This window comes from Nymphaea colorata, chromosome 3, assembly GCF_008831285.2.
Source record: "Nymphaea colorata isolate Beijing-Zhang1983 chromosome 3, ASM883128v2, whole genome shotgun sequence".
In the NCBI taxonomy this organism is placed as follows: domain Eukaryota; kingdom Viridiplantae; phylum Streptophyta; class Magnoliopsida; order Nymphaeales; family Nymphaeaceae; genus Nymphaea; species Nymphaea colorata.
Genome location: NC_045140.1, coordinates 15009067 through 15036976, shown reverse-complemented (window position 1 = coordinate 15036976; position 27910 = coordinate 15009067). Strand labels below are relative to the sequence as shown.

General features: G+C 39.2%; 1 protein-coding gene across 2 annotated transcripts in view; it reads right to left on the bottom strand.

Annotated features, from left to right (window-relative positions):
• Positions 1-23304, bottom strand: part of LOC116250801 (uncharacterized) — a 28752-nt gene extending 5448 nt beyond the window's left edge. The window contains exons 1-10 of one of the 2 annotated variants that reach the window (XM_031624737.2): positions 22569-23304; positions 20199-20559; positions 19274-19357; positions 19068-19155; positions 18638-18704; positions 18125-18167; positions 17713-17884; positions 17494-17592; positions 14201-14269; positions 12727-12865 (exon numbers count right to left, since the gene is read on the bottom strand). In XM_031624737.2, coding sequence (XP_031480597.1) covers positions 12727-12865; positions 14201-14269; positions 17494-17592; positions 17713-17884; positions 18125-18167; positions 18638-18704; positions 19068-19155; positions 19274-19357; positions 20199-20559; positions 22569-22703 — 1257 coding nt within the window. In that variant the 5' untranslated portion in view covers positions 22704-23304. The remainder of the gene's footprint in view (positions 1-12726; positions 12866-14200; positions 14270-17493; positions 17593-17712; positions 17885-18124; positions 18168-18637; positions 18705-19067; positions 19156-19273; positions 19358-20198; positions 20560-22568) is intronic. The other variant, XM_031624736.2, reaches the window with a different exon arrangement.
• Positions 23305-27910: the final 4606 nt, after the last annotated feature.

The window sequence follows — 27910 nt, the reverse complement described above, 5'->3', positions numbered from 1 at the left end:
CCTCAGTGCTTGTGGTGACCGTTGCCAACAGTCACTAGAATGTGTCGAATGTTGCCTGCTCTCATTGAGGACTGTTTTACATTATCCAGAAATAAATCTGCATGTTTATACTTTGTTGTATTGTTTTATTTCATGTTATGTTTGTTTGAGACTTTCTTTCTTATGACTTATGAGATTGTAAGAGTGAATTATTAATTTAATGTTTTTTTATTATCATTTTTAATTTTTTAAAATATAATATTCACCGTGTCCGCGTACCCGTACCCATACCGTACCCCTACCCGTGTGACATAGATACACATATATGTTTACAACAACAATGAGATTTGAAGTAAAGACATATATACATTGTATATAAGCATAAATAAAGTTTACTAAACAAATAAATACCAAAACATACAAAAAAAAAATACAAAAAAATACGAGTGCCATATCATCCCCTACATGCCATATCACTTTTTTTCCATTTTTTTATGCCAAACAGTCTTTTTTTTTTTTTATTTGTTGCAAATCTACTTATCTTTTGATGTTTGTGTTATTATTTTCCCACTTATTTTATTTTTTTCTATTTTTAATTTTTAATTTTTTTTAATAAATAACATTTTCCCCCTTTTTTCCTGTATTTTTCAAGCCCACCATATTATACCCAAGAAAAACTTTGCCGTTTAAAACTCCGAGACGTTATTTGCAACTACGAGCGGGACCACGATTTTTGGCAAAACTATTGTGCTTACTTACAAAATCAAATGAGGCCATAAGAAAAAAATTGCATGTTCATTGGCTTTGCTCATGACACGCCATTGAAAGTTGCGAGTGCTTTGTGGGCTACCCTGCATTGTTGGCATCCTCCAAGGGATACCTCATCCTGTAACAGCTTTGTCAGTTTCTTTCCCATGATGCACATTTTGGTCGTCAGTTGCTTTTGCACATTGATTGGTGGTCAGCTTAGACCAGCCTAAAATTAGATAAGATAAGAGGAAGATAGACTTGCTACATGAGCTACACAACTCTCAATAGCTAGAACGGGTCAGCAGGGTCCTTTTCGTCATGAAGTACAGAAAGCACCTCGAAGAGACTAGATGAAGTCAAAGAAAGCAAGCACAGAATACAGTTGCCCTATACATCACTTGACTTTGCAAGCGAACCTTAATGCAGATGCATAGGTGACAACGGATGTGTTCAGAAATTTGACGCCTAAAGCTCACAAGCATATGCATTGGAGAAAAGAAGGAAAAGAAACACTACCCTTTTGGCGTCTTGCATTTCTTAGGATCCAATTCAAAAAAGGTATTCAGTAAACCTTTAAATCTGCTGCCAAAGGTTTACTTGGTGGTGGAAAAACAAAAATGTTCAAAACCTCTAGCATTCATTTCAAGTCATATTTAGTCTTTTCCTGGACATCTGTTGTGGAATGGTTGTGTTTCCTGTATGTGGAACCTACGACATATATACCCAGTTTGTGTGAGAATCTTCACTAAAACATCACCGAATCACGTCTCTCCGTCTGAAAATAAGGAGGATGGAGAATAGAGAATAGAAGAAGGCAATGAAGGTAAGAGAACCGGCGGCCAATGCAGCCACACTATGCTTGATCTCTATTATTAAAACATAAACCTAATTAGGTTACAACAAAAAGAGGAATAAAACATGAAGTAATTACAAGAGGTGCCACCACTTAGACGTGAAGACATAAAAACGAAGTGGATCGGGTCTGAACAGACCCGATCCAGACCCGATCCCTTTTACATTGATGCGTACAGACTTAACAACCCCCCTCAAGTTGTGCATGAGATTTGATCATGCACAACTTGTTTTTCAAATCCCAAAAATGCTGCCCTGTAAGACCTTTGGTAAAAAGATCCGCTATTTGTTCACTGGTGGATATATAAGAAGGCAATATCTCGGCTTCTTCAACCTTCTGACGAATGAAGTGTTGATCAATCTCAATGTGCTTGGTACGATTATGCAAAATGGGGTTGAAGGCAATTTTGATGGCGCTTTGATTGTCGCATAGCAATGAGGACTGAACAATAGGTAGATGAAGCTCTCCAAGCAAATGTCGTAACCATGATGCCTCAGCTGTCCCTGCAGCCATTGCTCTATACTCTGCCTCAGTGCTAGATCGTGCAACGGCACGCTGCTTTTTACTGCTCCAACAAATGAGATTAGAATCAAGAAAAAGGCAGAAACCTGAAACTGAGCGTCGGTCATCAGGATCTCCTGCCCAGTCTGCATCAGTATAAGTATATATGCTATGTCCAAGAGAAACATTGGGACACTTTGTATAGATCAATCCATCCCCAAGAGTAGCTTTGAGATACCGTAAGATCTGCTTAGTAGCATCCATATGTCCTTCTGTGGGTGCATGCATAAATTGAGAGATCTGATTTACAGCATAGACTATGTCTGGGCGCGTAAAGGTAAGGTATTGTAACATACCAACAATGCTGCGATAGAAGGTAGGATTTGAATAGGCAGCAGTTCCATCAAAGGCAGCCAATTTAGTGTTTAGAACACTAGGAGTAGTTATGGGTTTGCAATTAATCATACCTGCCCTGTCCAAAATATCAAGAGTATACTTATGCTGAGTAAGAGTCAATCGATCATTTGCTCTATCAAGTTCAACACCTAAGAAGTACCGAAGTTCGCCGAGATCTTTCATCTTGAATTCTTGCTGCAACAGATCCTTAACATAAGATATATGAGAAGAAGAATTCCCAGTTATAACAATATCATCTACATAGATAAGTAACCAAGTGGTAGCTTCTTCGGTATGATACATAAACAAGGAATGATCTAGAGAGCTTCGTAGAAAACCAGCTTGTTGTATATGATGAGAAAACCGATCGAACCATGATCTAGAAGCTTGCTTCAGCCCATATAAAGACTTGTGTAACTTACAAACCCATTTTTGAGGATCATGAGTATTGTAGCCGGGAGGTTGCTCCATGTATACCTCTTCCTTAAGAATCCCATGTAGAAAAACATTTTTGACATCTAACTGATAAAGAGGCCACCCATATGAGACTGCAAGAGAAATAATCACACGTATTGTGCCCATCTTGATAACCGGACTGAATGTTTCATCATAATCTTCCCCATATTGTTGTGTGAAACCACGGGCCACAAGACGTGCTTTATGTCGATCAATGCTACCGTCTGGCTTATATTTCAGTTTGTAGACCCATTTGGAGCCCACAACATTCTTATCAGTTGGACGAGGGACAATCTGCCAAGTCTGACACTCATGCAATGCTGCCATTTCCTCATTCATAGCTTCAACCCAACATTTTTCCTTACTTGCATGGTGATAGGATTTTGGTTCGACCTTCTTGCTGACTTTTGTCATAAACAATTGAAAATCTAAAGAAAAGTTGTTATAACTTACCCACCGATCAATGGGATGTCGCACACGTTGGGACTGACGTGGGGCTGCATTAGGAGCTGATCGCCTAGAGTACACAAGGCCTGAGAACCGACTATGTATAGGTGAATCATGGGGTTGTGAGGATGAGGGCATGCTGTCCAAGGAATCTCTCACAAGTGTCTCAGCCTCATTAACATCTTGCTCCTTGTGCTCAATCAAACGGTCAGTCCCTTGTCTTAGGATTTCAGCATGCAGCCAAGTATCATAAATCTCATTTTTATCCTTGAGTGTCATGCAAGTAGCCTTGGGATCTTGTAACCTGTTTTCATCGAAAACAACATGCCGTGAAATATGAACACGCCCAGTTTTAGGGTTGTAACATCTATAACCCTTGTAGTTTTCTGCATACCCTACGAATCTGCACAAAATAGCACGATCTTGTAAACATCAACATGCACATAGCAAACACATCCAAAAACACGCAATTCCTCATAGCGAGGCTGCTCTTGATGTAATAAAAAATATGGGGATTTGCCATCAAGCAAAGCCAATGGCAGTCGATTTATAACATGCACAGCCGTATGAAAAGCCTCAGTCCACAATGTCATGGGTAAGTCTGTGTCATGCATCATGCTGAGCGCGCTTTCAACAATATGTCTATGTTTCCGTTCAGCAATTCCATTTTGCTGAGGAGTATGTGAGCATGAAATCTGTCTAGTGATCTCATTATCTAGTAGATACTCAGTAAATTCATTAGAAATAAATTCACCACCACCATCACATTGAAAATGCACAATATTACTGGAGTATTTATTTCGAACCAAGGCATGGAATTGAGTAAACAAACGGAAAACTTCAGATTTGTGTTTCATGAAGTGTATCCAAGTATGTCGAGAATATGAATCTATAAAAATGACATAGTACCTACTCCCAGAAGAAGAGGGAATTGGAGCATGCCCCCAAACATCAGAATATATGGTGTCAAAAATCCTTGAAGCTCTTTTATTAATTGACTGAAAAGGAAGAGCATGGCTCTTACAAAGATGACAACTCGAGCACATGTTGGACTCACTGACTGAACTCAGACTGGACTTATCTAAGAGTCCGTCTGCAACAAGACTTCGAACAAAAGACTGACTACAATGAGCTAACCGACCATGCCAAATGGATGGCTTATTATATTCTGCGACATTGACTTCATTATGACTTGAAGAATATGAATCTGGAGGGTGAGGTTTGGACAGCTTTGGAGCTTCTTCAAGGACATACATATCTCCTTTGCGAGTGCCCTCAGCGAATGTCTTCTTGATTTGAGCATCCTTGACATAAACAGAAGATTGTGTGAATTCAACAGAGGAGTGAGTATCATCAATAAGTTTGGACACTGAGATAATATTTTTCTTGACACTTGGAACAACAAGGACATTCTTTAATGGAATGGAAGAAAAACCCATGGATATTTATGCATTTCCAATGTGCGATATTGTGTGATGGGAACCATCTCCCGTGACTACTGAGCCTTGATCTAAATAAGGGGAAACACTAGAGAGATTACCTGTGTCACCAGTAACGTGGGCTGCTGCTCCAGAGTCCACATACCACTCTCCTTGCTCATTTTGCTTCAAGTTAAGTTTGGATAAGGCTGTCATTAGAAGTTGCTGCACGTCTACTGAAACCTTTGAAGTTGGATTTGATCCAGACGAGGATGGAGCTGACCCCGCTACTGTCCTATTCTCGCGCCTGACCTGACTATTCTTGTTCTGAGGATTGTGCCAACATTCTGATTTTACATGCCCCTTCTTGTTGCAATAGAAGCATGTCGGGATTCTCCTAGATGTGGCAGAGGTAGTATTCATGCCTGGCGGTGTTTGGAGAATCCCTCTTCCCATGCCTGTCTGAGGAGTCCAAGAACGAGTGCGATTTCCTTGCAGTGCATGAGTTCCTGTGATCAATACATTGTGGCTATTGGAAGGAACCAGATTATGTCGTTGAACTCGACTAGCTTCATGTTGAAAAAGCTTGGCCTTTAGATCTTCAAAAGATGAGAGAACAGGTAAGACTTCCAAGGCTGTGCAAAAAATATCAAATTCCGTTCCCAGTCCACTCAAGGCTTGTTGGACTTTGTCTTTGTCGCTGACGGGATGTCCAATTGCAGCAAGCTGATCACTAACACTCTTGATTTCATTCAAATACTCCAAAACTGTACGCGTCCCACGCTTGATAGGAGGCAGATCACGAAGAACACAGATCATGCAAAAGATCAGGAAAGAAGATCAAGTCAAACAAAAGTCAAGAGCAGATTAAGATTCTTTGAAAGAAATAAGAGTTTATCTTAATCCCTTTTTTTCCTTGCTGTGAAGATCTAGCTTATCACGTTCCTGTTTCTTTGCTCCCATCTTCTATATATAGAGTTGTACCGTGGTTCTGAAATATGAATGAAAAACAGACTTTTCCCTTCTCGTGGATGTAGGCTTAAAACTGCCGAAGCACGTAAATCCCTCTTCTCTCTCTCTTCTGTTTTTATCTAGCTTTCTTTGCTCTTGGATACAATGGTTTTCAACATGGTATCAGAGCAGGTTCTTGAGAGAGAGTGCTTCATAGTGTTTATTGTTCCTAAAGAACGCTAGTCACCAGAAGTATCACTCTGATCAGAGGATTGTTCGTTAGTCTTCTAAGTCTGATTGAAGACAAATTACAGAAGAAACCAGAGCTTCGCCTGAGAACAGCAATCCTTCTGGCAAGGTTCTGCCTTTACGGTAACAGTTTTTTTCCTAAATCTCAGAATTGGGGATTTTCTGTTAATTGGGGATTTTCTATGCTTCGGTGATGTATTCTCATCATCGTCTGGATTAACTTCACCATTCATTGATTCTCGTTGGAGGAAGAGAATTTCTGTTTAAAAAGAAAAACAGAGACCACGCGAGGAAGTTCGTTTAATCATTCTCTGGCGACGTCGGTATTTTTTGGGATTTTCAGTTGTCGAGCAGAGTCCTCTTGAATCCTCCCAGGTCCTTTGGTAGTCATCTGTGACTAACGACTGAAATTTATCACCCATGCCCAAAGTTGTTTGCGCTCGGTGTTTTTTTGGATCTTGTTCAGTTTGATCTCTTGTGTATTTAATTTTTTGCCCTGCTATTTGAGGAGTCGGTGTGCTTTTTTCTCTGTCTTCATGGAAGAATCTAATCAAAGCAGCAATGTCAAAGAAAATCCAAGAAACAACGATCATAACGTCAACACGTTGAAGATTACATCTACTCTTCTCAATGGCAAAAATTACTTAAGCTGGGCAAAAGCTGCTCGTCTGTTTCTTAGTGGACGATCAAAACTTGGATTCATCAATGGTTCTATAAAACAACCTGATAAAGATGATCCAAAATACCAAGAGTGGGAGTCAGAAAACGACATGATTATGTCGTGGTTAATCAATTCTATGGAGCAGTTCGAAGTCAGATTTGTATGGAGAACAAAACAATCTGGCTCGTATTTATGAAATTCAAATGGAAATTTCTAAGCTTACTATGGGAGATAAGCCAATTCAACTTTATCTTGGTCAGCTACGAAGTCTCTATGATGAACTCTTACAATACCGACCAGCCACCTTTGATCCTGATGTTTATAAACATAGATTTGAAGAAGATAAGATCTTCAAAGTTCTTGCTGGTCTACCTGATGATTACGAAGCAGTTCGAAGTCAGATTTTGATGACGTCTCCTCTTCCAACATTTAACAATGTTTGTCAGACCATACAAAGAGAGGTAGCCCGTCGAAAAGTTATGAACGTGTCCTCAAAAATTAGTAGTGAAGAAAGTCTTGAGAAAATGGCATGTTATGTTAACAATAAAAAGGGAGACTCCAAACTACTCAATGATAGCAACAATGGCCAGAGAATCCGAAGCAGATTCAAATGCAATCACTGCAAGAAGATTGGACACACACGTGATAGATGTTGGGAGTTAATTGGTCGTCCAACGAAAGAGAAATCATCATCCAAACAATCAGATCTAGCCAACTTTGTGACCAAGGAAGATCTTGAAAAATTCTTTCAAAAGTTTTCAAAGACGAATCTGGTTTCATCTCAACCAGTTGAATCTGAAGGTAAGAATCATGCTCTTATTTCTGTTTCTGCTGCTTCAACTTGGATTGTTGACTCTGGGGCCACCGATCACATGACTGGAAATTCTTTTAAGATTACTAGTTTAGACAAAGAACAAAAACAACACGTCTTTACTGCAGATGGGTCTCCTATAGCAGTTGAAGGAGTTGGTAGAACTACTTTTCTTGAAAAAAATATTAAATCTAGTGTTCTCTATGTTCCTAAGATATCTGCCAGTCTAATGTCTGTGAGCAAATTGACAAAAACTCATAATTGTTTGGCTATTTTTTCTTCAAAGGAGGTGATTTTTCAGGATCGAAACTCGAAGAAAGTGATTGGTAGAGGACGCGAGAATGGAGGTCTCTATATGATAGATACGTGTGATGCTAGTTTCCTTACTTACAGAGAAAAAGAATCTGAGTACCAAAAGTGGCATGCTCGCCTTGGACATGTCTCTGATAGGAGTTTAAAGCAGCTGGTTCCTAATCTCACCATTGAAAGCAGGGCATGCGATGCTTGTGAGTTTTCCAAATCAACAAGGTTGCCGTTCCAACCTAACAGTGAGAGATCTTCTAATTTTTTCAGTTTAGTACATTCTGATGTGTGGGGGCCTGCCCCTGAGGATTCTTATGCTGGTTTTAAGTATTATGTTTCATTTATTGATGATAAGTCTAGAATGACATGGATCTATTTTCTCAAAAATAAAAGTGAAGTTCCCACATTGTTTGAGGAATTTTATAACATGGTTCTCACTCAATATGGTTCTAAGATCCAAAAGCTTCGATCAGACAATGGAGGAGAATATGTTAATGACATTCTAAAAAATTTCTTGAAAGAAAAAGGCATCCAACCTCAGTATACATGTGCAGGAACCCCTCAACAAAATGGAGTTGCAGAACGAAAAAATCGTCAGTTACTCAATATTGGTCGATCTATTATGATGCATATGAATGTTCCTTCACGTTTTTGGACTGATGCTATTGCTACAGCTTGCTATTTAAGCAATAGAACTCCAAATTCGAGTATAGATGATAAAATTCCTATTGAATTTCTTTTAGGAAGGACAGTTTCAATTCAACATCTCAAAGTTTTTGGGTGCAAATGTTATGTGCATGTTCAAGAAAATTTTAGGAACAAGTTTCAGAAACGAGCTACAAAATGTATTTTTCTAGGTTATTCTAGTAGAAAAAGAGGATACAAGTGTTATGATCCTATTTCTCGGAAACTTCTTGTTGCTCGTGATGTTAAGTTTTTTGAGCAGGAGCCATACTTTGGTGTCTCAATTCAGGGGGAGCAAGTAAGTAATGAAGATTTGCAGCACAGTGAGCAGGTTCAGCCTCTTGTTGATGTTTTTAACAACACCTCTGTTGTTGATCACCAGTCTATAGAATCTAACCCCATAGATCATAGAGAGGGATCTATCATGGAAGAACCTGAACAAATATTCCTAGAGATCAATGTATCTGAATCAACCCAAAGCCAAGGTCCTGAGCTACCTATTCGTCGTTCCACTCGTAATACCAGACCACCAATAAAACTGAGTGACTACTACACCTACTTGACTGCAGGCAAAGTTCATTCAATAGAAAAATATGTAACATTTCAGACCCTATCTCTTCCGTACCAAACCTATGTGTTAAACACTTACTCCCAAACCGAACCAAAAACCTTTGATGAGGCAAACAGGGACAGTAGGTGGAGAGAAGCTATGAAAGAAGAACTTACTGCGTTGCACAAAAATCAAACTTGGGATCTTGTTCCTCTCCCTGAAGGAAAGAAATTGGTTGGATGCAAGTGGGTGTATAAACTAAAGTTTAAAAGTGATGGGACAGTGGAACGGTTCAAGGCTCGTCTAGTTGGAAAGGGTTTCATGCAAACAGAAGGAATAGATTACAATGAAACATTCTCTCCAGTTGCCAAAATGAACACCATCAGGATTTTACTTTCTGTTGCAGCTAATAAAAGGTGGGAATTAATGCAGCTTGATGTGAAAAACGCTTTCTTGCATGGAGAACTTCATGAAGAAGTTTATATGGAAGTTCCGCAGGGTGTTCCAAACCCAAGTGGGTATGTCTGTAAGTTAAAAAAGGCTTTATATGGGTTAAAACAGTCTCCTCGTGCTTGGTTCTCTCGCTTAAGCGATGTTCTTACTCAAATTGGTTTTAAAAGAAGTTCAGCAGATTATACCATGTTCACCTATACTAGAGGATTGAAAATTGTTATCTTACTTGTTTATGTAGATGACATTATTTTGACAGGAGATGACACAGAATTCATGGCGCAAGTCAAACAACTCCTTAATAAGCAGTTCGAAATCAAAGATCTAGGTGTTTTAAGGTATTTTTTGGGTATTGAAGTTGCGCACTCTGACAAAGGTATTTTTATTTGCCAACGGAAATATATTCTTGACCTATTAAAAGAGACAGGATACATTGGAGCTAAGGCTGCTGACACTCCTTTGGAACTAAACTGCAAACTGCGTAAAGAAGATGGAGACATTGTTGAGAATATTCAAGGTTTTCAGCAACTTGTTGGTAAACTCATATATTTAACTGTGACCAGACCTGATATTGCTTATGCTGTTAGTTTAATAAGTCAGTTCATGCATAAACCAAGATCCACACATGTTGAAGCTGCCCATAGAGTGTTGAGGTATCTAAAAGGGACTCCAGGAAAAGGAATACTCATGAAACGTGATCAACAACTAGAAGTAATCGGATACGCCGATGTTGATTGGGCAGGAGATCCAAATGATCGCAGATCTACGTCTGGTTACTGCACATTTGTTGGAGGAAATTTGGTAACATGGAAAAGCAAAAAACAAACCGTTGTAGCCAGATCAAGTGCTGAAGCTGAATACAAAGCAATGGCAGCTTGCACTTGTGAACTTATGTGGGTCAAAGCAGTACTAAAAGACATGAACATTGAAATAAAGAAAGCTATGAGCTTATTGTGCGACAATATGGCTGCAATATATATTGGAGCTAATCCTGTCTTTCATGAGCGCACCAAACATATTGAAGTTGATTGCCACTTTATTAGAGAGAAAGTTCAAGATGGTACCATCACTACTCCGCACGTTAAAAGCGAAAGGCAACTAGCTGATATCTTCACTAAGAATCTTGCAAAGGACAAACATCTTTACATATCAAACAAGTTGGGGCAGATTGATATCTGCTCACCAACTTGAGGGGGAGATTGTTGGAAATTTCTAGAAGGGAATCTAGTGCGCCAAGATAGGAGGCAGATCACGAAGAACACAGATCATGCAAAAGATCAGGAAAGAAGATCAAGTCAAACAAAAGTCAAGAGCAGATTAAGATTCTTTGAAAGAAATAAGAGTTTATCTTAATCCCTTTTTTTCCTTGCTGTGAAGATCTAGCTTATCACGTTCCTGTTTCTTTGCTCCCATCTTCTATATATAGAGTTGTACCGTGGTTCTGAAATATGAATGAAAAACAGACTTTTCCCTTCTCGTGGATGTAGGCTTAAAACTGCCGAACCACGTAAATCCCTCTTCTCTCTCTCTTCTGTTTTTATCTAGCTTTCTTTGCTCTTGGATACAATGGTTTTCAACCTGTACGCATCAATGTAAAAGGGATCGGGTCTGGATCGGGTCTGTTCAGACCCGATCCACTTCGTTTTTATGTCTTCACGTCTAAGTGGTGGCACCTCTTCTAATTACTTCATGTTTTATTCCTCTTTTTGTTGTAACCTAATTAGGTTTATGTTTTAATAATAGAGATCAAGCATAGTGTGGCTGCATTGGCCGCCGGTTCTCTTACCTTCATTGCCTTCTTAATTGTAGAAAACGTGCTTCCGAGACTTGAGAATATGTTGTAGCAAGGGTAGACCACAACTCTAGGGCAGTTAAATCATCATCAATACCTCCCAATACCTCCTCTGACAAGGTAGAAGTGATATAAGCAACAAGAGACTGGTCGTGAGCCAGCCAAACTTCATATTCGGGATTGCTCTCAGGAAGAGTTTCATATTCAAAACTGATTTCACTTCCAGCCGAGGCCCCAACACCTTTATCTCCCACGACTGTCTTCTTTATTTCACGGTTAGCATACTTTGGAGGTGCTGGAGTAGTCCCATCGATGTGCCCATACAGTCTATGGCTCTTAATAAATGGGACAATTTGGCGTTTCCAAGTCAAATAATTACTATGGTTCAGTTTTTGAGAGATGAGTTGTGAGAGAAAACTAGAGGATAGAAGAGAGGGAGCCGGCTGGTCCATGATTGAAAAAGAGGATTAGAACACGATTTGGGCAGAATTTTAGAGGTCACGATAGAAATTAGGGCAAACCGTGTGACTTAGGGCAAAAAACAGAATTTAGGGCAACAGAAATTAGGGCAAATCGTGGGATTAAGGGCAGAAACAGAGTTTGAGGATAACCACGGTAGAAAATAAGATTTAGGGCAGAATACTCCAAGCACGGCAGAAAATAAGATTTAGGGCAGAATACTCCAAGAAGAAATCACTCACCGGAGGACGATGTAACCTGGCTCTGATACCATGTGAGAATCTTCACTAAAACATCACCGAATCACGTCTCTCCGTCTGAAAATAAGGAGGATGGAGAATAGAGAATAGAAGAAGGCAATGAAGGTAAGAGAACCGGCGGCCAATGCAGCCACACTATGCTTGATCTCTATTATTAAAACATAAACCTAATTAGGTTACAACAAAAAGAGGAATAAAACATGAAGTAATTAGAAGAGGTGCCACCACTTAGACGTGAAGACATAAAAACGAAGTGGATCGGGTCTGAGGTGCCACCACTTAGACGTGAAGACATAAAAACGAAGTGGATCGGGTCTGAACAGACCCGATCCAGACCCGATCCCTTTTACATTGATGCGTACAGACTTAACAGTTTGTACTCTCCTTCTCTGTACACACCCATGCAGACTCACACATACACAAACAGAGCACTTACCATGCACTAAAATCAAACATAAGCAAATCAAATAAACATAAAATATTTCATGTGCCTGTATTTACATATTTAAGAATGACAGTCACCATGAATACAAATTAAATTAATGACTGCAAGCATGTCAGAGCACTTACCAGGCACCAGAATCACATATAAGCAAAAGGAACACAAAATATTTCATGTGCCTGTATTTACATAGTTAAGAATGGCAATCATCATGAATGCAATTTAAATTGGTGATTGCAAGATAACTAAATTGATTGTACATGTCAGAAAGCAGTAGATACAATGAATTTCAAATGCAAAAGCAGTTAACTCACATTGCAACTGCTTTGTTTGGTAGGTTTTCTAATCTCTTGCTGAATATACTCATCATCAAGTTCATACAGCTGAAGACTAGAGAAACTTTTAGAAGGAAAAACTCGAAACGTGCACATATCCTTCCATGTTTGCTTTCCCCTGGGAAGAAAAAATATTTCAACATTTAACCACATAACTTGACAGAAGCAAACAAAAGTAAAAATGATGGAAACTATTCAAACATCAGATTCGCATTGAACAAAGAAGACAAGCCTAGTGGACTAGTAGTGACTTCCAAAAATAATTTGTGATCACGTTTAGTGCTTGTTGACCATGGATCTCCCCGAACTACAAATCTTTCAAGTTAGGCAAAGCATAACCTAATTCATAATTGTGGCACATGCAAATTACTTCAGCAAGCTGTATGTGTGCATCTCTCCCTCCCCCAATGAAAAGAGAGGGGGTAATACACTGCCACAATTCTACAAGCTTGTTGCAAGGAATCACCTTTTAAGTCCTTCAATTAAGATCAAAATGTAGAGGCAGCGTGCAGCAGGGGGGGGGGTTTAGGCGAGACAAAGTACTTGACTGTTAGAAAGCATGCAATTTTGGGCATGCCATAAACATTCCCCCCTAAAAGTGCAACTATATCCTAACTTAGATCACCATGTATTGAACTCATATCATGATATATGTACTCAGTGTGGGGATGATCTACAATGAACGCACTCCATGAAGGAGATGATCTACAACATAGGCACTTACAAAAAGACAAGCCATTTGACTACATCAGTTGGCCTTTTTGTATCTGGGAATTGTGCCTTGTATGCAAATCTTAGATCGGTATGTATTACCTGTGGAACAATTTAGCATATATTGACAATATACTAATAGAGGATTATTCAACAAAACTAGCTAAGGAGACAAAAGCATTTTAGCCTTTTGTACATCTGAATGAAAACTTCATAGCGTTAGATTCAAAAAGCTACAAACAAGGTCCTGCTTCTAAGCTTCTTAAGTGTAACAACAATTAATTTGGTAAAATGAAATACCAGGGTTAGATGGGCTGGCTCAACCTTGGGCCAAACTAGGCTAAGCTTAAGAAAACTATTTAAGCTGAAAATATGTCCAATAGTTTGAACCCAAGACCTACACACACACACACACGTGCCACTGTGTGTGTGCATGTATTTCATACATGTAATACTGTTAAATGGGCAAATCATTTATTTCAGCCAGTTCTCCCTTCAGCTCAAATTCAACTCATCGAATAAACAAGTCAAGCTCGAGCCAATCTTAAACAAGTCAAGCTCCAGTTTAGTCCAAGAAGCTTGAAAGGTTGTGCAATCCTAAATGTCATACTTTTCCGGTGAAAGTAAGTTGTTCAAATTGAATTCCACACAAATATGCATGTAAATGCATGCAGAATCAGACCTTGTAAAATAGTGCATACAGTACCAGAACAGGAGGAACAAAAATCGCAGTTAAACTTACTCTCCATCTGCTCCAATAATCTCGAAGCTCCGCAACTCTTTAGGAACTCTGAACTCAATACTTTGATATCTGCATGAAGATCTAATCAAATGAGTATATAATCCTTTCTCATTAGTGAACTAATGATATCTAAGTTCAAACCAATGATCTGTAGATAATTTCATTAAACAAAATTTCAGGGTCAAGAAGGTCCAATATGAAAAGAACAAAAAGACATAAAGAGGTAAACTTTTTTGCCGTTTTGGTATGCTGGTGCAGAAACAAGTCCAGAGATTAACTGAATCATAGTGTTAGTCACTTTAGACACTAATTTCATGGTTATTGTGATTCCCCAGAAACCTTTTGTTCCCTTTCATCCATTAGCAGCAGTATAACTGTATAACTCAGAAGTGAAAATACACTCAGCTGGATGAAGTATCAACGCAATTGGTGGTGGAAACCCACTTAAGTAGCCAACAGTCTTTCACCATCTGAGCCAGGATGGACATCATTGCAGCTCAATTGACTCATACAAGACTGACAATGGCCAAGAACCAACCTAATATGCAATGAAGTGAACTGCAAACAGGCTTCACGTACACCGCCCTTGTCAGATATCACTTTCCCACAAGCTCAATTGACCATAAGGGTCTCCTAAAAATTTCATCAGCACACATGAGAAGAAAGATGTGTAAGACCATACCTAGAAAAGGAGTCAGTGCCCATGTAATCAGAAAAAGAATCATTAAAACACTAGTGAAGTCTTCCTATTGACAAAAAAGGTCTTCCTATTGACAAAAAAGGAACCTTAGAGGAAAAGTCATGAAGCTGGTCCAATTATGCTGATTAACGAAATTAATGAAAACCTCAACCTTTTAATCTCCACATCAACTAAAAGGATAGGAAGAGACCCTGAGGAAGATTTCAATGTATATGATGTGAAAGGAAACCAATAACAGCCTTCATAAAATAGAATGTCCATATCAATTGATAATTTCTTTGAAGATGAAAGGATCAGAATTCTGGAAATGCAGAAAAGCAATGCAGAACACAATTGTCCCGTAAAGATATGTCCAATGGCATAGAAGGTCCAATTTTTGAAAATTACCACTGGGATCCTGGCAAGTCAATGAAGGTGATTCTTTTTAGGCTTATATTTGATACTCTTCTCTTCAATGTTGTAAAAAGGGTATCGTAAGCCGTATCGGTCTGGCTTTAAGATACGCTGTATCGCAAAATATCGTAACGTATCGTAACCATATTTTTTTTTAATAAATCAGAAAAAATAGGAAAAAAAATTCAAAAAATTCATAAAAAATCAGTAAAAACAAGAATAATATGTTCTTCATAAAAAACACATAGATTTATAAGTCATAAGGTCCATAAGTCTATGAGATACCACATCAAAAAACAAGTCTTAAATGTTATGTATTACATCACAAGATGATAATGAAATTGTGAAAATGTTCAATGTCAATACATATATCAATGAAAGCACTCTCGACTCTCATTCATAATCTTCATCATATTCATTCTCATCTTCATCTCCATCTTCTTCTTCATTTTCATCTTCACGATTTAAAAAAAAAACTCTTTCCTCCCAACGAGAATCAGCCACCCACGCACAAATCCATGGTTAATCGATGATTTAACGATGGAAATCGATAATTTCCCTCCACGACGGCACAATCTCTAGGTTAAAAATGAAGAAGGGTCGGGATTTTATAAAAAAAACTACGAAAAGGAGGGTTCTAGCCCCCATTTTTTGAAATCAGCCCGTATCGTAGATATGGGGCATGTATTGTATCGTATTTTGTAAAAGATACGTATTGTATCTTACGTATCGGCCCTGTATCGTACGTATCATACAACACTGCTTCTCTTAGATGAAATACTTCTCAAGAAGCCCAATAGAAAAAATGAAGCATTTATACATCTCAAAACTCAAGTAACTAAGGGAAGTGGACAGATCCTGATGCAAGATGAAAGCATAACCAAATTTTGTAATTGAACCCAATTAGAATTTTTAGTATTTGTAAAATGATCAAGATCCGCAGTCCATCCCTTTCTATATATAAGGGGACATTGGATCATTTTGTAGACCGTCAAGAAGTTGAAAGAAATGAAGTGTGTTGTTAGTTTTCTTCTATTCTTCTTGTTTGATTCATCAATTGCTTGAGTTGCTTGAGTTTTAGTTAGTTTAAGTTTAGTTTTAGTTTAGTTGTGAGTGCAGTTGGATTAAGATTCTTTAATCTTGATTCTTATTGCATTAATTGGTATCAGAGCAAGGCTTTTACGAACATGAAAGACCAAGTTCAGCAAACCTTGATGCTGACCGTAGCAAGGCAGGAATCTGATTTATCTTTCATTAGACAGGATCTTGCTATTGTAACCAGGAAGATAGCCGAGATCTGAGGAATGCTCTGTTCTATTTTGCAGAACACACAAGATCTTCATGGACATCCTCTCGCGTTGGGTCAACCGTTGTCTTTTTCAACACATAAGCAGACGACTCCGCCACTTCACCATCGGACAGCGGTGAACCCAGCCATGGTTGAGGATGAGCGTCTGAAGGAGTGGCTGAGGCTGGCCGCTGCATAGCCGTCAGGTAAAGGATTCGGGAGCTCATCCGACGGCAGGGGAACAACTTCTGTTTCGTCTGCCTCTTGTGCAGAAAGGCAAGAGATTTCCCCGCCTGAGGCTTCCCCACCAATGGGTCTACCGTCCACTAGTGGGCAGGGAGTGGTGGATGCCGTCACCATTAAGGGAGCCAGAGAATCTGACGCCCTGCCTGCCGCCGGTGGAGGCGGTAGGCCAGCCACTAGCAACAAGGGAACTTTGCCGCCCACGAGTGCCCCATTCTTCAGTTCGCCCGAACGAGAGCAGGTGATTGCAGCTCTTCTCGAGCTGCCGACAAGGAGCCCCGTCGTTGTTGTGGGAAGGCATCTAGAGGAGAAGCGTTCACCAGCGTGCACAATTCCAGCCAAGAAAGACGTCAAAATCCCGCCTGCAGCAAAGGAATGGCCCCTTCTCCACCTGTCGCTTGTGGGCAAGGCCTAAACATGTTGTTAGTTTTCTTCTGTTCTTCTTGTTCGATTGATCATTTGCTTGAGTTTTAGTTAGTTTAAGTTTAGTTTTAGTTTAGTTGTGAATGTAGTTGGATTAAGATTCTTTAATCTTGATTCTTATTGCATTAGATCCAAACTACATATAAGTTTATCACCAACCAAACAAATGCATGTATTAAAAAGTAGACATAGTACAGTATTAAAAAGTAGACATAGTACAGCCTAACACAATAATTAAAATCTTACATCTGTGATTCTGAATCCTTCCTTGGATCGTATCCTTTTCTAATCCAGAACCCCCGGAAGGGTCCGGTAGCAAAGTAATATGCAGATCTGAGAAGAAGCCTGCAGTAATGCCAGTTACAATTGGCAGTTAACATTAATAGCAAGTCCAAAACAGAACCATCAGGATTTAATAAAGAAACATCAGAGATGGCACAAAAATAATAACTAGTTAACACGTACCTCTTCATCTGATCATTAGACACCTTGAGGCCTTTCTCGAGAAATCGGACATGCAAAGAGCGCCTAGGCCAGATAGGGCGCTCATTGAACAAATCTGTTATGGCTGAAAGCCAATCCCAGTCAGTAGAATACTTTGAGATTTTTTCCATGCAGTTGATGGGACCGGGGATATGTGTAAATTTTAAGTTGAACAAGAATTCAAAACTTATATCTGAACAGTCATCACATAACACCTTTGTGTGCTTACAATGAACATCCAAAGGACCTAAATTCTCATTCTCAGCACAATATGACTTTGAACCATTGTATGACAGAGAAATTCAGCTAATAGCAGAACTCACAAGATCTAAGGATAGACTGCCTGAGAAATAGTAAAGAAGCAAATTTGTGAAAATAAAGGCTATCAGGATATCTTTTATATCAAAATCAAGAGCGAAACATGGCCCAATATCCATCTGCAAAAAAGTTCAACTTCTAGTCAGACACAACTGTAAAATCCGCCAAACCATGTCCATGAAAGGAGACAAAGATGTATCTGGACAAAGCATTGTTTGTCCACAAGCAGTGACAAATCAGCAGATTGAAGATGATTTGAAGAAAACGGTAAAAGACTAGGAAAGATAAAGTAGGAGGTAGTTGTTGCTCTCAAACAATATAAAAGTAGCACGACTTGACAATCAATAAGCTAGCAGTGCATGAATATCACTAGAAATGAAACCTCCTGCACAATTAAGAAACAATTATGAATTGCAATGTACATGGATTAACATGTTACGTCAGCAAAATGACTGCATAAACACAATTTTTTTTCTAATCTATCTAATTATGACTGAATGGCAATGAATGCAAGGACAAGCATGTACGTGGCTCATCCGCAAATGATCATATATCAGCAAAAAGGTAGCATAATGTATCAAACAAGTACCTCCCAGTGGTGCTGCATTGCCCTCTCCTGTTTTAGTTTTGAATTTTCACTGCCCAGTGGCCTTAACCTGGGAAAAGAAAAATCAGTAAGAACGGGAAATACAAGACAACAATGAGATTTCTCTGAAAAAAGCGCACCAAGTCTACGCCAGTTGGCTGGAGAAGAAAGATGTGACACACGACACAGTACCAGGAGAATTAAAAACAGACTAATTCAACCCACAGATACAAAAGACAGGATAAAGAAAACCAGATGGTTATCCAAACTGGAAAAAAAAAGGTAAGGACACAAAGAATCATTAATTTCCTTCTGATCTCCTTTCTTGCAACAACTGAAAAGAGATATGAAAAAAGGAAATAGAAAAAGGATATATAGAGAAAACACTTGAATCATCCTAAACTCCTTTGGAAACAGGCATTATAAGGCTTACACAAGATTCTCAGGGATGTCCTTCTGTGAGAACAGTGGAGGTACCAACATCATTAGGTCCTGGTCTATATCCATAAAGCCATCCTTATCTACAAAACAGTAGAACCTCTTTGTATGATGAGATAGAAATATAGAAGTAATGTAACCACAATTTATGCTTTCAAAGACTTGGGTAAACAGAATCCATAAGGAATGTGACACAAATACCGAATTGTGACTGCACCAAATGCCTCTTCTTTCTCTTTGCAGCATGTGCATGAACAGGAAGAACGTGTTGGTAATCTACCATACCTGGAAGAACCAAAAAAATTAGAAAATGTATCACTACATAGAAACCCTTACCTTTGCCCTAATTAACAATAATTCTCATCAAAGCATAAATAAAGTTGGGTGTCGGGCCAGACCCGGGCCGCAAAATGAGGCCTCATGCCAGCCCGATAACTTTTCGAGCTATGCCAAGTAGGGCCAACAATATTTATTATATTTTTATATATTTTTCACTATAAATATTACATTTATATATTAAATGTATATATTTTATATATGGTTTCATTATGATCAGGTTGGGACGGACCAAGCCAGGCTTGGGTTTTGATGTTTGGGCCCAGCCTTGGGCCACAGGCACAGACTGTGGGCCGGCCCAATGCCAAGCCTAAGTCACATGGGTACTTCAATAACGTCCCTATAACGTGTTGTTTCACCGACAATGCAAAGCGGGTACTAGATACACCTGAGCCCTCTTAAAGCGAAACTGATCCAGACTACTTAGTTTACAGTTTTACTTGATTTAGTTTATTCTAACTCAGTTTTCATTCTTTTATTTGAGAGATATTGTGCATTAGCATGTACTTGTTTTTATTTATACCACTTGTTTATTTAAATGTTGCTTTCATTTTGAAATTTTTGTAGTTTCTTATATATATATATACACCCTCCTGCTGTATCCCCATACCTACATTTCTTAAAGTTGCCGTGCTGATACCTGCATCTCCATACCCGTATCTGTACCCATGTGACTTAGTGCTCAGCCTAAGCAATAAACTTACTTTATCACTCATATACAAAAGATATGATCATTAAATGAAATAAAGCAGTTATTGAAGACTTGGTAGCAAAGTTTGTTGAACTTCACCATCAAAATGGTATGCATTAACCACCCTAGCTACGATATCTGCACACAGTTGTGACGAAACGGTTGGTTCATCATATCTTGCATGCTTATCCTCATTAGCAGCTGTAGGTTCAGTTTCAGATACGACAGGGGTCTTGCCACTATCCTTTCCTTCATTGGCATGTTCCAAATTGGTGACTTCAGCTTGCATAGACTCTGAAAAATCTTTTGCAGAATCAACAGTTTGAGCATCAGCAGATTTGTTTCTAGATAGCCTAAGCAGAAGACCTTTGCAGTGACGCAACTCTCCAAATGCAGGATGTGAATAAGGGTCTTCAGGTCGAAAATGGAGCTCCAAGTAATTAGAGACTGAACTTCGAGCCTGGAAGAAAAAAAGCATGTTAGTACACCAAGCCTAGTGTTCCACATTAGGAATAGCCAGATTATAGTGACATGTGTCACTGATCAGTTTACAAGCAACATAAAGAACTAACTCACTGCCAGCTTTTGGACGTTTAGCAAGAAGTCGGGCACACACACACACACATATATATATATATGAAAGTTTGAATCTGCTGGATATTGGAGTTGGATGTTGTTTGATGGCTACACACACACACACACACATATATATATATGAAAGTTTGAATTTGTTGGATGTTTGAGTTGGATGTTGTTTGATGGCTAAAAATTAAAAATGTATTGCTAAAAGACGGTTGCCTCGGGAGCATTAACGATAATTTATGCTACAAATTGTTCATAGTGATTTAAACAATGGTTTATGCCTTTATGGTATTGTTAGCGATAAATTTTTATTTTTTAATCATCTGGCAATGGCCAGCATGTAGCATGAATCCTTATGGTATTCATGTAGCATTTGAATACGTGGAACTAAATACCCGGGTATCAGCATCGGGTAGTTTAGTACCGGGTACTTTTTTTGTGGAACTTTTGTTCCATCTTCCATATACCTATATTTGTTTGATTTCATTTTTGTTCCAAGTATTTTTAACACCATGTTTGTTTGTGCATGGAACTTAAGTAACATATATTTCCAACAATACTCAGCAACAACAAATTAAAAAAGGGTAGATGTGAAAAATCATTTCTAAAATTATGCTAAAAAGCAAACCGCCGCATCCGGCATTTAAAGTTGCATATCCTTGTACATGAAGAAAATGAAACAAAGTGTCAAGTTCTTTACTATTATTTATTAACTTAACTTGGGTAACTGAGAGCTGAAATGTAAATGAAGGTCATTAGATAAATTGTTGGTGCTTAAGCGAGCCGAAGGGAAACACTTTTAAAATAAAATATAATGAGTCTGAAGTTAAAAAAAGAAATCCTTAATTAATTTAGTTTCAATTTTATCATTGTTTTTAAATTTTTTTATGATGTTCTAGAACATGAAAATGCACATGAAAATATAATTTTGAAATGGTGCAAATTTGAGGTAAAGATTTTTGGAGATGGAAACCCTTTTCATAGATTTGTTAATTTGTTTATTCTTGTATTTTCTATTTTTATCTAAAAAACTATGCCACAACAGCGTCGACTACAACAGGGAAATTGGGTGTCCCAAATCCCCGATTGTGTTGTAGGGAACGGATGAGATTTAGGGCTTTGAAATGTCCAATATAAGCGGAGAATGAAGGGGAATGGAAGAGGAGAGGATGAGGCCATTTATTCTGTTGCAGGCCGTGCGCAAGGAGCTTCCTCAGCTCTGCCTTGCTACGGATGAGAGAAAGAAAAGAGGGAAGATTCCTCTGTACCCTAACAGCAAGCACTCCAACGGGAAAAAAAAAATTGCCCAGGAATAAAGTTCCACCTATCTTGGTGGAACTTTATTGCTGGGAGTAAACTTCCGTATCTGCAGAAGAAATCCCGGGTTTTTAGTTCCGCGTTTGTTTTATGGTGGGACTTTTGTTCCACCTCTACAATAGAGTTCCACCACTTCAGAGGGGCGCTATATATGTAACGAGAAATATGAAATTTTACTAAATAGTCCCAACAAGGCAAAAAAAGAAAAAATGAAGTACCGAATAGCAGAACGAACCGAAACATAGAAGGAAAATCAAGCGCGACAGCAAATTGACCAAAAGGGAAAACAACAATTGAAGCAATTACAAAACATATAGATCTAAGGAAAGGAAAGCAATAGAGTTGAGCTTCAATGCCTTCTCACCAAGTTCATCGGCCAACGCAAGCATAAGGTTTATAATCCAGAAGAATAAGAACCCGAAGACCGGAAATGACTCAAGGAATGACTCAAGGAGAAACGTAGACACCAAAAAATCCATAAACACAAGGGGGAATTCCACGGAATTCATGGATGGTAGAAAATGAGAATAAAACAAAACAAACTGAGAGAGAAGCAAGAAACCCTAGAACCTTGAGAATGCCGTCGTTGCCGCCGAGGGTTTCGATCGCCCGGGATGTAGAAGAAGGGTATCCCGGATAGTGTACAGCAAAGGCCTCATCCTTCGGGAGGAATCCCGAGACGCATCCGTTGCAGACGACCCCCATGGCCGACGGCGGAGCTCCGCTTCCTAATTCTGTCTGCTGCTCCAGCGTGGACCTTTTTGCTTCTCCGGCGAGGAGCTATGGAACTTGGGAGCAAATGACGTCCTGTTTTTTCGTTGGCCTTCAAGAGGAATGCGATCGTTGGCTCCGCAACTCGCTGTTGCCGCCCCTTCGCGCGTACAAAAGGGATCTCGAATCTGCTGTACGTCTGGACCGTTTCGTTTCCGAGTCGTTAAACTAGGTCGGGTCAAAATTAATGTCCAAAAGGAGAAGGCCACTGCAATTTGCAGTGTTTTCTGCAAAGCGGAATTGATGCTCTTCGAGTTCGATATTGACAAGAGCAAGACGCGAGAAGCTAAGAAAGAAAGAGGTTTGACGTTCGAATCAATGGAAGGAGAATCCCACCGTCGGAACTCAACTATCCTAGAGTATTGCGTCTAGTTTTACTGTCGAATCTTGTTTTGTTACACTGATCGTACCTCTAGATTCTAGAATGTTGAGCAATAGAAAGTGTATGGTGGAGAGCAGCTAGGCAAAGGCGCCATGCATCATTTATGAATCTTGGCACCTGGGTGGACCATTCAATTCAGATTCTAGATGGCATGAAGCTATGTAAGTTGGGCAAAGGGGACGAACCGGGCTCATATCCTCCCTCTATGGATGATGCTGCTGAATTTGGAGCAATGAAAGGACCATCACAAAGCCACTACAAAAATACAAGCTTAAGAAAAGAACTTTAGAAAGCAGGGAGACGAGTGCATTAAAGATAGATCAAGTCCTCCCAAGCCACTCGGAGTGGAGATGATGAAAGTTAACAGAAAATTAAGAAGAAAAAAAGGAAAGCTTAGACGTTTCTTTATTGCGAAACACGGCGGCGGCCATCCAGTGGACAGAAGGAGAGAGGGTGCTGGTGGGTTGAGGGACACATGTGGGAGAATGCCGAACACGCAACATGAATTTATGCTAAAAGAAAACGGGCATATCAGTTTCTGAACGTCCTTAAGGAAACAAAGCCTACTATTGCCTCCGAGCTCAACATGCTGTAGCCAGCTAAATTCAGTCTCTAGGAGGATAACATTTCACTCATGAGACCCATCATGGAACAAGAGAATCTTACGGGCTTATAGAGACTCTGCTCCTAGCCTGATAGCTTCAACAATGGTTTCCATCATTAGCATTGGAATGTCCTTAAAACTGATGTGAGCAAGGCTGTTAGTAACTTCTTTATAACATGGAAAATAGTAAAGAATGTTATTAAAATTTACATTACGTTAATTTCTAAGGAGCCTGGTGTTACTCAAATGAACAATTTAGGTTATTTCTCTTTGTAATAGTCTGCTCAAGTTCATTAACATAATCATGGTGAGGGGGATGAGATCCAAATTAAGTTGTATTATATCCAAAACCAAAATATCTTTATGCAGGGTCACTGTATTCAAGATAGCTACTTGCTAAGCCAAGAAGTTATTCACAATTCTTGTCCAAGGCAAATGCAAATCAACTGCATCGAAATTGACCTTAGCAAAGCTTATGACCGAGTATACTAGAACCTCTAGAAAATGACATGTTGTGCTTAGGTTTCTACAAGGATTGAACTGATAGAGTGATGACCATAGTCTCTACCATTTCTTCGGCTCTTTTTTTGAATGAGAGAGAAGGTTCTTGGTTCGAGAATAAAAGACTGTTGAGACAGAGGGCTCCTTCTTCTCCACGATCTCTTCATTATCGCCATAGAGATGCTCACAAGTAATGTGGAAGCCCAAATTTTGACAAGAAACATACATATACCGAAATTGGGTATGAAATATCAAACTCCCTTCTCCATAGCTCATGATGATGATATTTTTGTTCTTTGTTGATGGCCACAAGAAAAGCTTTAGGTCCTTCAAAGCTTGTCTAAAGGGGATGGAAAGGAGTTGGACTTATGGTTAACAAGTCTAAGACTCCATTTTTGGCTTCAACGTAAAAGTGCATGTCATGACTGATCTAGAAAATGAATTCGGTTGAAATTCTGATTCACGCTAGGAATCGTGTTGAAGAGCAATGACAGACCTTAATCCCCAAAGCTAATCAAAGACTAGCTACTTGGAAGAGGAAAATCCTCTCTTTTGTTGGTAAAGAATATCTCATCAAGCGTGTCATTGTTTATTTGCCGAGTTATTGGAGTCTTTATCATTTGTATCTCTCCTAGTATGTGTAAATAGATCAAAAGAACACGCACGGATTTCCTATAGGGATATAATGAAGATGTCAAAGCTTCTCACAAAATCAGTTGGTCCAAACTTTGCCTTCAAAAAACTGAAGGGAAAGTAGGACTCAGACAGCTCCATGAAGTGAACCTTGCCAATTTGGCCTAGCTTGTTTGTAGAGCTATGGTACTTGACTCTTCGTGGGTTGCTATGATCATGAAAAGGTGTCTTGCCAGGAAGAGCTTGTGGGATAATGACTTGTACATAGCTAGAGATTCCACTGTCTAGAAAAATATATTGAAAGAATGACATCATTTCAAAGATAAGATTGCTTGGAAGATTGGAAACAATGTGAAAGCAAGGCATGCATATAGCATCAACATGCTATCTATGTCGTAAAGCCATTGAAGACGAAAAGCATGTATTCTTCCTCCCTTAACTTTCTCGCTGAGGAAGGAATAGAAGATGGTATAATCTTTTTGCAGGCTTACAATGGGGATTGTGAACGGAGAACAGTTTAAACTGGTGCAGAACACAGTGAAGAGCTTGGGAATCGACTCCTTTCCAGTAGCATGTTTGGTAACCTGAAGACTTTGCTGTCTTTTTATAAAACCAATGTTTGAATCCATTTTGCAAAACTCTGCAACGAATTGGCGGTAATAATTCTCCGTCGATTTTAAGGGAGGAAGAAAACATTGGTCATGCTATCATTAACTAAGGAAGGTCACTATCTTGCAATTGTTGATGAAAATAATGCAAAGAAGATCAATATATATAAACTGAAAAGGGACTATGAACAACATACATTTATTCAAATGCTGCCACAGTAACAATTAAGGTCGACGGTGCTTGCCCTTCCGTAGAAAATCGAACCGATGCTTTTGAGTCTCCCTAGCTGAAAATCAAACTGATTTTTGATGTCGCTATGGGTTGTGAAAATTGGATCCAACCCGGACTACCCAACGGCCCGATATGTTCATGTAAAATATGTTGTCAATTTCCATACACTGATTTGGAGTGATCCAAAATGTGCGTATCGGATCCGAGTCGATTAGCAGCTCCCAGTTTCTTTATTGCAGCTGACTGAATGAATCCCTAATTTAACCCGACTCATATACTGTATCCGATTCATGGGATGTTCACATACTCATATTCAAATTGGATTCAAATTGAAATGAGGAAAATTCTATATTATCTCTGAACCCGATTTGAATGACTTTCATTATGAAACCCGCACCCAAATCTGACTTTTAAATGCACAAAGAATCGACTCACAAAGTGTAGGAATATTAAACTGCCACCGAATTTGAATTTGAATTTGAATCTGGATCTGATTGTATATTTATTAAAAACTGAATTTGATCGGGTGTGTTGTTTCTTAAATCTACATCCAATTCGATTTTTAACTGCGCTTTATATTTTTTTCCTATGCATTATATTTATTTTGGAGCAGTTTGGTTGAAAATCAATCAAAATGTGGTTCATTAACAACTCACATAAGACTTTCTCTAACTTGTCAAAACACTTCATATGAATAGATGGAAATTACCATTTTGCTCACCCAGTTAGTTTGCCTCCACCAGGACAGTCCTATTAAGTTTCTTGTCTTAGGAACAGGAACGACACATTTAGTCCTGTATCAAAAATTTGAGGACACATTTTATCACATAAAAGTTTAGCTCCAGTTCCCTCGATCGCCGAGCTTCGTAGCGGAAGCTTGCAACTCGAGCGAGGGCACAAGGGGTTGTGGGACCGCATGTTGGTCATGGATCGGTGAGGGAGGAGGAGCATTGATCGGCTCGCCCTGATCCAAGCCGGGAGTACGGCGCTGCGCGTCCGGTCGAAGGGCTGGGCGCGCTGTGCTCTAGGGTGGAGGAAACCGCGTGAGGCTGGCTTCACAGAGCAGCGAGTACCTCCCGCTCTCGGCGGTGGAAGGATAACGAGCCGTTGCTTCCCTCCCTCGCTTACCCGACCCTGACCTTCCATGCAAGGACCGCAATCCTTTTTGGGTGCGTTTCCTTTTTTCATTTTTATATAGTATCCGATCCGTTTTCAATGTGATTCCTAGAAATCGGTTGACCATTAATTATGTTTGCTTCCTCATTTCTATCGATAAATATGAGGCGCTTTCAACCGACAAAGTCGAAAAGAAAATCACTATCAACAAACAAAAAGATGGAAGACTTGATTATTTCCTTTTTGCACATGATTTTGAGCTAGTACGTTTTTTATTGTTCATACGATCCAAAAAAAAAAAAAAAAAACGTTTCTTAGACTTAAGAACTTCAGACACAACATTCACTCATCACCGCTTCTCACTTGGCCTTTTGGGCCCGAGAACTGTTGGAGCTAAAATGATGATACTGGTGAATTTGGAGCAATGAAAGAGCCATCTAGCGGTTGATCACAAAGACACTACAAAAAACAAGCTTAAGAAAAGAACTTTAGATAGCAGGGAGACGAGTGCATTCAAGAAAGATCAAGTCCTCCCAAGCCATACGGAGTGGAGATGATGAAAGTTAAGAGGAAAAAAAGAAAGCTTAGACGTTTCTTTATTGCAAAACACGGCGACAGTCATAAACATGTACCCAGTGGACAGAAGGAGAGAGGGTGTTGGTGGGTTGAGAGACACATGTGAGAGAATGCCTAACACGCAACAAGAATTTATGCTAAAAGAAAACTGGCACCAGTTTCTGAACGTCCTTAAGGAAACAAAGCCTACTATTGCCGCCGAGCTCAACATGCAGTAGCTGAAAAGAATGATGGTTAACGACATACACATATGATAAGGATGTCAGCGTCATGATAAGGATCATTTGGAAATGATCATGGCAAAAATCAAGATGATGGTAAGGATCGTTTGAAAAGAATTATGGCAAAAATCAAGACGATGGATTATGGAAATAGTTACAACAAAAATCAAGGAACGGTGTTGTTGATAATGAATATCTTGTAACAACTCCTTAAAATAAGGAGTTATCTCAGCTGTAATGCCTATATAAGAAATTGGCATACTTTATC